Below are 12924 nucleotides of genomic sequence, written 5' to 3'. Positions count from 1 at the left end.
GTCAGAGCGGTGTTGGGTTTCATAGCCAGGCATACTGAAAAACACTTTCATGGACAATCAGCCACGGTTTAAAAGGGTCAAAATGTCCTCCTCTCCAGTCTAGCTAAACAGCATTGGTTGGATGAAGATATCAGATATCGTTATCAAACATCTGCTGCAAGTTTAGTAACACTTGGAGGACAGTAAGGGAGATTGATTTGTTTTCTATTCTACAGTAGGGTTGTGTGCCAAACCATTAGCTGCTGCCAAACCATTAACTTAATCATGAATGCGCTTACTGTTATTTAACATGAATCACCTGGATTTGTACATGATAGAGTATGATAACAGGAATCAACCAATGGCAGGGGCCGTGGATGAAGGTGGATGCTAGGTCAACACATGCTGTGATGACATGGACTCTAAATAGGCTTTTCACTACACTCGACTTTTAGAAGAATCAACAAATCATGTGTGCTTTCATATGGGTGGTGGCACATTGGTTGTATGTAGGTCAATTCAGGGCCCTTTGAAAAAGCTGTGGCTTTTATTAGCACATTGACGCAAATGTGTATTTTATTTCATTGCTAATCTGTTTTCCTAAAAGACAATGCAGGTATTATGGGAAGGTATTTGCATAGGTAGCTGAGTGTGTGAAGGACAAGAGTGATAACAGCATGTCGTCTTTTACATGTATTTGTCAGGACTTTGCTGAACTGAAAAATAAAAAGCACAGAGAAAACATTGTATGGGGTTGTGAGGATCTGGATGACTGCCAGACGTCTTTGCAGTGTTCGTGTGAGACCACACAAAATGACGCTTGCAAAAACAGTCCAGCCGACTATCTGGCAGTGTCGGGTTTTGATTGTGTTAAACCTTGGGTCTGTGCCAAAAGACAGGTTTTCTCATTGAAAGCTGCAGGACTGATCTAGCAGCCTACACACACACACACACACACACACACACACACACACACACACACACACACACACACACACACACACACACACACACATCCTCCCTCTTCCCGCATGGGCCCCTAGGGCTTTTGTAAGCAATACCGACAAGAGCGTTTCCCTTATCTGAGCAGCTGCCGCAGGAAAATCCCAGGATGTGGCCTCTCCCCAGCCCATCCGTCCACTCTAGTCACGCAACGCTTTTAGCGGTGAGAGGGGCCCCCTGAGCACACACCCCCCTGCCTGCCTCTTGGAAAGTGCGCACACAGCACACAAACATAAACACATACAGTACAACACACACATAAGTGAATGCTAACATGCTCACATAAAGTCATATCCATCTAGAAACAGACATTAACAAGTACACACACATAATGAACGCTGCTCAGGCTCAAGTCTCTGAACAAGCTCCCAGGCAAACCAAGCTGTGCATCAAACGACCAAACAAATGAAAACAGACTAAATATCAGACCTAATGACAAACACACTGCCTCTACCTACTGTGTAGCCCTGCCGCCTCTCTCACACATAGACAGGCAATCTCTCCAAAACACACAGTGCAAGGCAGGCCAATCCAAGCCAGAATCTGGACGATCCAACACATCCTATTTTTTTTTTGCCCTCCTCACTGTTTGCGTGAGTAAGTGGGCCCTCAGCAGCGCTCTGTGTGTTTTGAGTCTGGTTTTCTTTCCCAGTGCATTGTGTTCTTTCTTCTTCTTTTTTCCATTGTTAACTGCTAGCGTTTATTGCACTGTTATGTGTGGCGGTGCATTGTGCAGTACTGTATGGTTACTGCTCTCCTGTGCTGCTCCTGAGTCCTGGTCCACCACTTGGCTGCCAGACTGGGGAGGTCAGTGGAGTTCCTGAGGCTGAGACGGAGAGGGCTGAGGGGGTCCCACGACCCAGCAGACCCAATCGGGCAAGGCTAGCTCCCCAGTGAACCAGACACAGTGGGGTCAGGAGGGTCAGTGGGAAGGGGATGTACAGACATCCTCTGGTTGAGGAGCATCCCTGGCTGTCAGTCCTGCAGCCACAAATAATGAACATAATTTAACTGTATGTCCCAGACAGTCCCATGCACTTTGTAGGTTTTTTCTCTCTCTTTTTGTACCATTAAACCAGATTAAACTGGTTTTGTTATCTATTGAGTCAACTAAGAGAGTATAGAACAATTCCAAAGACATCAGTAAATCTACTGATTACAGAAGAACACTGCAGGCCTAATGCTGGGAAAACCACCTCAAAGAAAGACAAACAAGGTCTAATATGCTTCCCCCAATAGGAAACCGTCAGTGTAGTAAACCGTCACGTGCTCTTCTCCTATGGTAACTCCTATGCTCATTCACTCAGACTGTACAGCACATGAACACACTGTACATTACTACAACAGACATCACTCTTTCTCGCTCTCTCTACTCTCTCCCTCTCTCTCCCCATCTCTCTCTCGCTCTGAAGCTGTTTTGCAGGTCAGAACCTGCTCATCGACTGATGATGTATGCCACTCAGACACCAGGGGGAAACAAAAGCTCCATTCAGCTGTGGGGATTTACTCTTTAAACTCACATAGATTGGGTGGGCTCAGGTGGACTGAGCTGTATGTATGTGTGTGTGTGTGTGTGTGTGTGTGTGTGTGTGTGTGTGTGTGTGTGTGTGTGTGTGTGTGTGTGTGTGTGTGTGTGTGTGTGTGTGTGTGTGTGTGTGTGTGTGTGTGTGTCTGTGTCTGTGTCTGTGTGTGTGTGTGTGTGTGTGTGTAATGTGTGTGTGTGAGTGTGCGTCATGTAGATTGGGCATGTTTTTAGGAAAAATAAGGAAAGATAATGAGATGGGTCAATTTTGCTAGCATGTGTATATGTTACCAAGTAGAGCCCCCTAGTGGGGGAAGGGGGTGGATGTTGAGATAAATGAGGCTGTGAACAATGAGTCAAGTTTCAGTGGTCTACCAACTTTCTGGGAGCTTTTCAACTTGCTGATGTGGCACTTCACTCACATTGGCAAAGGGGGCACAGGCCCGGCACAGCCAAAACAAACAGACAAGCTGAATGCCAGTAGACGAGCTTGGCACACACTGTCTCTCGCTCTTTCGCTCCCTTGAAATGCTGTGCAGTAATAACAAAGTTACAGACTCCCTGCCGTTTCTCGCCCCGGGCGTTGTATGTGCCATTAACAACATAAGCAGTGGGATCTCAGCCTTCCTTTTATAACTGAGGCCTTGCCAAAAGTTGCTTTTTGTAATCCCCTGACTGGAAGTGGTTGTCTTAACAGGCTTTGTAGCTCTCTTGGGAATGTCACACAGTGTTTCAGGTACAGACCAGTGGCGTCTTGTCACTCCCATTTCACAACATCCCCGGTCAATCAACCTCGTTGGTCCGTTGCTTAAATGAAGGGTGATCACAGATTTAAGAGGGGTGCACTCTGTATAGTACGGACAAGACCCTAGAATGTTTGTTGATGTGTACCCACAGATACAGACTCCTAGAGTATGTGAGACTCCTCAAATACTATTGTGAAAATGATTGGCAACTTGAAAGAGTTGTAGAGACAGCATAGAAGGTCTTAGACAGTTTTTTTTTTTTTTAAGTGATCTGAGACATTTGTCTATAAAAGTCTGTGTTCTACGTAATAAAAAAGACATTAACATTTTATTTGTCACATATTTGACTTGGATTATACGATACCTCCCAATATCCACAGGTGGAGTAGCTTTTGATGTTCCTATTGTTAGAAGCACTTCCAACATTTCACCACAGTGGAAAGCTTTTCTTATCAGGCTTTTCCACTGTGGATGAAATGCCACTCCGCAGCCAGAACACTGATCATGTTTAGAAACCCTTAATGTATTTTTAAAACAAAACAAATGGTATCATTTTGGGCTGTTTAGTACTCTTTCTTCTGAAAGTCTTCCCAGGTAGGGAGAAGCCAGGGAATCGTAATCCAGGAGCCTAAAAGTGATTTACCACACACGGTCAGTCACACACATCCACACGTATCATACCATTCTCATTCTCACATAAACAAATCTGCATACTATAGTTTTATTACACATATTTAACCCCTTGCAAAATATTGTATACAATGTGTTATTATTTGTCCTGTTTGGAAACGTCTTTGTTTTTTATGACAGATTTGTTTCTTTAATCATCTCTCAGAGGAATGCATGGTTGGACTGGTTGTCGCTCATGTCGTCTAAAGAAGAACCCTTTCACAGAGAGAGAGAGAGAGTATTCACGCCTGTAATCATTACAACTGCTCGCTTCTATGTAAACATTTAGTTGTCGTTAAAATGGGACAGTTGTGAAAGTTATGAAAGCCATATCTGTTTGGCAATCTTAGGAATACCTTCTCTGTATGTATTACTGGATGTCCTTGTTCATTTTAATTGCGTATCATAGCAGTTGTTTCCCTGAAGCCAGTCCACATAACTGTGAAGCCCCAGAAATATGAGCCGTTGGTTGGTAAGCCAGTCCCATATATATCATGAAAAAGGATTTTCGTGGAATTGGTTTCGTTCAAATTCTTTGATTTCAGGGAGTTGTGGTTTGATCTGATATGGAGTATTGCACCCATCATCAGGTTGGCCTTGTCTTTGAAATGGGATGGTATGCCTATAATGTCCACAAGCAAGCTGCAATAAAACCATTTGCATTTTTGTCTTGCAACAATGTTACACGGTTCATAAAGCCCTATTATAAAATATGCATAATTAATATTGCAAGGAAAGGCGTCCTCCTTAAACCTGGTGCCCATCTGATTTTCACTCCAGTGAAAACATGGCAGGTTGACTTGTTCAACAACAACAAAAAGGCTGGATATTTTTTTTACAAGGAGTTACAGACTAAACATGGATAGCCCATGTTGCTGGTACTTCGACAGATGTGTGCGAACTGGCGTCCAACAATATGTCGTTCAGAGGAAAATAGAAACATTTGAGGTTCAGTCCTGATCATGATTGATGGAATTTCCTCGCAGCACCAGGATTTTCATTTGGGCGATGGCCGGGCTTCAAACCCATTGAGCGAGAGCAGCACCATGATTTTCATTTGGGCGATGGCCGGGCTTCAAACCCATTGACCGAGAGCAGCACCATCTCTCATGACGGAATCTTACACAAGCCAGTTGTTTTCACTCAGCGTCACCTAATCCCACTCTGTTTGGCTGTGGTACAGGGACAGGGGTGAGAAGAAGAAAATACCCTGCAGGGAGAGAAAAGAAATGATAGAAACGGATTATTGTGTCCGGTAGAATCACATAAGCATTGTGTCTTAGAGACAAACTCTGTGTTTCTGTCCAAAAAAGAGAGAAAGAGAGGAAGAGGACAGGGGAGAGATAAGGGGGTGTGGTTGATAAATGGGTAATGACAGAGGAGAGGTGAGGAGGACAGATAAAGGACAGATAAAGCCATAAGAGAGAGTGACCTTAAAGAGAGGGATTGGCAGATGAGTGAAGAAGGTGGGAAGTGGGAAGGAAGCCAGTAGAGCAGGTGAGAGGAGTGGAGAGAGGGAGTTGGGGCAGTAAGAGGGAGATAAAGAGAGAACGGAAAGGGGGAATTGAGGATACAGTAGTGGGAGGGAGGGAGGGAGGGAGGGAGGGAGGGAGGGAGGGAGGGAGGGAGGGAGGGAGGGAGGGAGGGAGGGAGGGAGGGAGGGAGGGAGGGAGGGAGGGAGGAGAGAATGAGTGGCAGGCAGAGTGGAAAAATGTGGAAGAGAGAGATGGGCAGGGATGTGAAGGAGGACTGGTGAGAAAGGGAGTTGGTATGTTTTACTGAGCGCCAACATATGAGCCCTACTGGAGAACTTGGCTGAGGGAACAAAAACAAAGAAAAAGTGAACCCCGGACTCCCCAGAAACCCCAGACTCCCCAGAAACCCCAGAAACCCCAGAAACTCCATACTCCCAAGACTCCCCAGAAACCCCAGACTCCCCAGAAACCCCAGAAACTCCATACTCCCAAGACTCCCCAGAAACCCCAGACTCCCCAGACTCCCGTGCGTATTGCATTCAGGATAGCGTGCTGATGTGAGCTTGTTTGTCCCCCCCTCTACCGCCCCCCTCTCACCCTATCCCTCCCCTCTCTGTCTGCAGCGACCATGAAGAAAAGCAGTGTCCTGTTTCCCAGTGGGAATGGGCTGAACATTAATGGGATGGAGGCCACAACCTTCTCCAAGGGGGACCTACTACTCCAGGTACAATACAGTACAGTACAGACCACTGACTTCACTGAACCAACGCACACAGACAGACAGACAGACAGACAGACAGACAGACAGACAGACAGATGCGTAGTTCAAGAGCCAGACATTGTTTATTTGTTTGTTAATCCAGGTGGATTGAGTTATAATCCAAGACCACCCATTTAGCACGGAGTTCTGATAGGTGAAATATGTTGTCCTGGTGCTTTATGCCAAGGCCTGGTCACGGTTTACTACACTCAGCACAGTGAACACTCTCTAGTTCTATAGCACACGGTTTACTTCACTCAACACAGTGAACACTCTCTAGTTCTATAGCACACGGTTTACTACACTCAACAAAGTGAACACTCTTTAGTTCTATAGCACACGGTTTACTACACTCAACACAGTGAACACTCTCTAGTTCTATAGCACACGGTTTACTACACTCAACACAGTGAACACTAATTCTATAGCACACGATTTACTACACTCAACACAGTGAACACTCTCTAGTTCTATAGCACACGGTTTACTACACTCAACACAGTGAATACTCTCTAGTTCTATAGCACACGGTTTACTACACTCAACAAAGTGAACACTCTCTAGTTCTATAGCACACGGTTTACTACACTCAACACAGTGAACACTCTCTAGTTCTATAGCACACAGTTTACTACACTCAACAAAGTGAACACTCTCTAGTTCTATAGCACACTGTTTACTCACGCTCACATGTCAGGTACACTTTCGCACCGGGCGATGAATGGCATGTTTGGGTTTCTTCTCTCACGACGGAGGCTGTTATGATCATCAGTCAATGCTGAGGGATCTGTGAAGGCAGAGCATCAGAGGCAGATAGCAAGTAAACAGGTTGCCAGATTATAATACCGCCAGATAAACAAAATGTCCTCTTCAATGAAGCACTCTAATTGATGTGTTTGTGGATGACGCTCGACTACAGTGAAAGTGAGAGGACGATCAGCATGTATGTGCGCGCGTGCTTGTGTGCCTGTTGGTTTGTGTATGCGTGCGTGCATGCGCCGTGTTTGTGTATGTGTGAGAGTGTGTATATAAGTGGGTGTAACACTGTATAACACTGTATTTTATTCTTGCAGGCTCTGAATGGCTTTGTGCTGGTGGTCACAGCTGAAGGACATGTGTTCTATGCCTCTCCTACTATCCAAGACTACCTGGGCTTCCATCAGGTAACACCTCCAACATCTGTAGCATAACACAACTGCAACATCACATATGTAAACCTTGCTCCTCATCACTGCATAACCTCACCACTTTCTGCCTTTGTAAAAAAATAATGATCGGGTGTCGTGCAGATTAATATTGAAATACGAAGGCAAGACATTTGAATGAAGGAAACAGATTACATCTAGGAATTAGGGGGATGAAGTGGGCTTTTGTTGAGTTTCTGCTCAGGCTAGTTGAATCCCTTTGAGAATTAATCTTCTAAGAGACAGAGAACCAAAGGCAACATTTGTTGTTAATCAATGTGAGCAAGGCAGTGCACCATCTTTGCTGGAGAGCTACGGCCCACTGCATAACTTGGTAACAATCCAGATTCCATTTATCATCAAGGAGAGCGAATGTGCAACTCAACGACCTGTTAACTAATCAAAATAGGCAGGTGTTGAAGGAAGCGTCTTGTAGCAAATTTGCAGTCGCGCTTTGCCTTTTTTCCTGGAAATGATCGTCTGAGAATTCCTTATATAACCATGATCATGACATTCTTTTCCGCAGACAAAGAGAAATCCCATTGTTGTGGATGTGCTGGTCAACGTCTACTCCCATACTGAGCTATATGATCTATTGTAGCACATGTGCTTTGTGTTAGCCATGCCTTCTGTCATTACTGCTACTGCATCTATACAGTTCCGCGAAGCCCACAAGAGAGTGACGTATAGCTGGAGTAATGATTTGATCCTTTGTCATTGCTGCCGCAAACATATAGTAAGATTACAGACTCAGTATTGAGGCATACATTTTCAAACATATGTGGCGAACCCTATGGCCTATGTTATAGTAACTTGCAACTGAGCATAAGGTACATACAGTAGAGACAGGACAAGGATGTCTTTCAAACCAAAAGAGATCAAACTACAGTTAGGACAGCTATGACTGCATTCTGTTGTGCGATGAAAATAGTTTGCTTGAATAATCATACTAGCTTGACAGTTATTGACCTCATCCAATATATATATATATATATATATATATATATATATATATATATATATATATATATATAGTATAGAGTCTATTCAGTGTTGGCAGGTAACTATGATGCCCCACTGAGAGGGATGCCAGTTTTAATACAATCCGTTGGAGTTTAGCACAACAAACACACACAGAGCTTACTTCTGCCACAAATTAGAAGTCTTTATAGTAGTTGGATTATATTTAGAGTTACAGTTCGCACGAAGCCTTTCGCATTGGTTTTCAGTAGAAATTCATTCAAAATACAGGTCACTGCCAAAATCAAGGAAGTACTTGACTATTGAGAGATACAAAGTATATTGAAAGCAGATGCTTCCACACAGGTGAGTTAATTAAGCAATTAAAACATACCATCACGTTTAGGGTCATGTATAAAAATGCCCAGTTGCCCATTATTTTGGCTACCATGGTTAGAAGAAGAGATCTCAGTGAGTTTGAAAAAGGGGTTTCAAAGGAGCATAGGGAGCTTAAAGGATGTGTGTGTGTGTGTGTGTGTCTCGATCACCAGATCTCAACCCATTTGAACAATTATGGGAGATTCTGGAGCGGCACCTGAGAGCACGTTTTCTACCACCATAAATAAAACAAATGAGGGAATTTTTTGTGGAAGAATGGTGTTGCGTACCTCCAATAGAGTTCCAGACACTTGAAGAATCTATGCCAATGCCGATTAAAACCGTTCTCTCGGCTCGTGGCGGCCCAACGCCCTATTAAGACACATTATGTTGGTGTTTCCTTTATTTTGACAGTTACCTGTATATCAGTGCCATCTGACAATGTGATGTTACTCTGTTGTTTTGAAGAGTCCACTATGGCTTTGACCACAAACCGCATTGTTCCTCTTGTTCTGAAGAGAGCGCCAGAATTCCAAATTCTAAGTGAATCCGAGGAAACCAGAAACAAACAGTGTCCAGGACCCACTTTAGTCTTGTGGCTTCAGGGTTTGTTTGCTTAATAACAGACATAAGCTGAGCTCCATTACATTGCCGTTATAGTTTCTCAGTGGTGGGCAGCACAGTTGCATTTCCTATTTTAGGTCCTTCTAAAGGCTCCTATTAGTTGTCCATTCCAGCGGAGGCCAGACTACTTGTGAAGTACACATGTCATTAAGTAACCCTGATATGGCCTGTAGACACCATTATTATTATGTGTCTACCATAATAATCGAGGCTACAGCCATAGTCATAAACTACACCTAAAGGAAAACCATACAAAACGATATTTTGGTATTTGTTTCATTAGTCCATTGTTGACATAGTCCCAAAATGTTTTGCATGTCAGCAATCAAGTTTTCAATATATATAACCTTCAAAATACATAAATAAAGCTGTAATGAAGCATCATACCGGCTGTATTTCTGTATTTTGAAAGTTTTACACTGAGTGTACAAAACATTAGGAACACCTTCCTAATATTGAGTTGCACCCCCTTTAGCCCTCAGAACAGCCTCAAACCTTCTGTACAAGGTGTCCAAAGCATTCCACAGGGATACTGGCCCATGTTGACTCCAATGCTTCCTACAGTTGTGTCAAGTTGCCTGGATGTCCTTGGGGTGGTGGACCATTCTTGATACACACAGGAAACTGTTAAGCATGAAAAACCCAGCAGCGTGGCAGTTCTTGACACACTCACACCGGTGCGCCTGGCACCTACTACCATATCCTGTTTTAAGGCACTTGAGTATTTCATCTTGCCCATTCCCCATCTGAATGGCACACGTACACAATCCATTCCTCAATTGTTTTAAAGCTTAAAAATCCTTCTTTAACCGGTCTCCTCCTCTTCATCTACACTGATTGAAGTGGATATAACAGGTGACATCAACAAGGGATCGTAGCTTTCACCTGGATTCTCCTGGTCATTCTATGTCGAGGAAACAGCAGGTGTTCCTAATGTTTATACAATCAGTATATAAATTGAAAACTTGATTGCTGACATGCAAATCAATTTGGGACTATATCAACAATGGACTAATGAAACAAATACCAAAATATAGTTTTTGGGGTGGAATTGTCTTTTAACTTTGATAGAGTACAATCGTTGAGTTTGCCCTCTCTCTTTGTCTGTCTGTAGTCAGACGTGGTTCACCAGAGTGTGTTTGAGCTGATCCACACAGACGACAGAGCCACGTTCAGACGACAGCTTCACTTTGCCCTCAACCCCAAGCCCTTTGACCCAGAGCAGGGAGGAGACGGTGAGTGATCTGGAGGGAATGGTTTGTGGCAAGTTTGGGTCATTTATTTCAGTGAATTTTTGTGTAAGTCATCGATTGATGTCAATGGGAGCCTGTTCAAGCTACGTGTGTATATTTCAAGTTAACTTTTGCCCCATGTTTTTGATGATAAGCTCTCATTATACGATCTTTCACCCTGTTTTTTTATGTTCAGGCATGGCAAGCAGCAGTGACATCACCAGGAACATTGTGACCTATAACCCTGAGCAGCTGCCCCCAGAGAACTCCTCCTTCCTGGAGAGGAACTTTGTGTGTCGCTTCCGCTGCCTCCTGGACAACTCCTCTGGCTTCCTGGTGAGTCTCTCATCTATAGGGCTGTAGAGAAAACATCCACTTTGTATTGTCACCAGAAAGTACTTCATACACTTTATTGTGTCATAAGAACTAGGGTTGCAAAGCTACCGATCATTTACCAAAGTTAGTAGAATCTTCAGTCATTTTGGTAAATAACAGAAACTCTATGGCAATCTATTGTAACTTTGGTAATTTATACTTGAATAACTTTGGGGCGGCAGGTAGCCTTGTGGTTAGAGCGTTGGACTAGTAACCAAAATGTTGCAAGATTGAATCCCTGAGCTGACAGGGTAAAAATCTGTCATTCTGCCCCTGAACAAGGCAGTTAACCCACTGTTCCTAGGCTGTCATTGTAAATAAGAATTTGTTGTTAACTGTCTTGCCTAGTTAAATGAAGGTAAAATAAAAAATGTTTTCATATATAGTATATATCTTTTTATATCTGTGTCCATATTGTCCATGGGTTTCTACTAGAAAGACCATATGGTTTAAGAGAATATAGTCTAATTAATGAAAAATATACAGTGGGGCAAAAAAGTATTTAGTCAACCACCAATTGTGCAAGTTCTCCCACTTAAAAAGGTGAGAGAGGCCTGTAATTTTCATCATAGGTACACTTAAACTATGACAGGCAAAATAAGAAAAAAAATCAAGAAAATCACATTGTAGGATTTTTAATGAATTTATTTGCAAATTATGGTGGAAAATAAGTATTTGGTCAATAACAAAAGTTTATCTCAATACTTTGTTATATACCCTTTGTTGGCAATGACAGAGGTCAAACATCATGCTTTGGGGATGTTTTTCTGCAAAGGGACCAGGACGACTGATCCGTGTAAAGGAAAGAATGAATGGGGCCATGTATCGTGAGATTTTGAGTGAAAACCTCCTTCCATCAGCAAGGGCATTGAAGATGAAACGTGGCTGGGTCTTTCAGCATGACAATGATCCCAAACACACCACCCGGGCAACGAAGGAGTGGCTTCGTAAGAAGCATTTCAAGATCCTGGAGTGGCCTAGCCAGTCTCCAGATCTCAACCCCATAGAAAATCTTTGGAGGGAGTTGAAAGTCCGTGTTGCCCAGCAACAGCCCCAAAACATCACTGCTCTAGAGGAGATCTGCATGGAGGAATGGGCCAAAATACCAGCAACAGTGTGTGAAAACCTTGTGAAGACTTACAGAAAACGTTTGACCTCTGTCATTGCCAACAAACGGTATATAACAAAGTATTGAGATAAACTTTTGTTATTGACCAAATACTTATTTTCCACCATAATTTGCAAATAAATTCCTTAAAAATCCTACAATGTGATTTTCTGGATTTTTTTTCATTTTGTCTGTCATAGTTGAAGTGTACCTATGATGGAAATTACAGGCCTCTCTCATCTTTTTAAGTGGGAGAACTTGCACAATTGGTGGCTGACTAAATCCTTTTTTGCCCCACTGTATATAAATCGACAATGGCATTATTTTCAATTATCTCTGCAAATCGTACAATGATTGACTTTTTCACCAAATATTGAAAACAAATACATATTGACATACAGTACATTGTAGAATAATAGTGAAGACATCAAAACTATGAAATAACACATATGGAATCATGTAGTAAACAAACAAGTATTAAACAAATAAAAAATATTTTTGATTTTCGATTCTTCAAAGTAGCCACCCTTTGCCTTGACAGCTTTGCACACTCTTGGCATTCTCTCAACCAGCTTCACCTGGAATGCTTTTCCAACCATCTTGTCAGAGTTCCCACATATGCTGAGCACTTGTTGGCTGCTTTTCCTTCACTCTGCGGTCCAACTCATCCCAAACCATCTCAATTGGGTTGAGGTCGGGTGATTGTGGAGGCCAGGTCATCTGATGCAGCACTCCATCACTCTCCTTCTTGGTCAAATAGCCCTTACACAGCCTGGAGGGGTGTTGGGTCATTGTCCTGTTGAAAACAATTGATCGTTCCACTAAGAACAAACCAGATGGCATGGCGTATCGCTGCAGAATGCTGGTTCAGTGTGCCTTGAATTTTAAATATATCACAGACAGTATCTCC

At 43.0% G+C, this 12924-nt stretch overlaps 1 protein-coding gene across 1 annotated transcript in view; it reads left to right on the top strand.

Moving 5' to 3' along the window:
* Nucleotides 1-12924, top strand: part of LOC139399524 (aryl hydrocarbon receptor-like) — a 44959-nt gene that overhangs the window by 23663 nt on the left and 8372 nt on the right. Inside the window, exons 3-6 of the mRNA XM_071144925.1 lie at nucleotides 6017-6117; nucleotides 7227-7316; nucleotides 10414-10534; nucleotides 10728-10867. Coding sequence (XP_071001026.1) covers nucleotides 6017-6117; nucleotides 7227-7316; nucleotides 10414-10534; nucleotides 10728-10867 — 452 coding nt within the window. The remainder of the gene's footprint in view (nucleotides 1-6016; nucleotides 6118-7226; nucleotides 7317-10413; nucleotides 10535-10727; nucleotides 10868-12924) is intronic.

This window comes from Oncorhynchus clarkii, chromosome 3 (assembly GCF_045791955.1).
Source record: "Oncorhynchus clarkii lewisi isolate Uvic-CL-2024 chromosome 3, UVic_Ocla_1.0, whole genome shotgun sequence".
NCBI lineage: Eukaryota > Metazoa > Chordata > Actinopteri > Salmoniformes > Salmonidae > Oncorhynchus > Oncorhynchus clarkii.
Note: the sequence above shows the minus strand (reverse complement) of the source record. Positions and strands in the feature narration are given on the sequence as shown.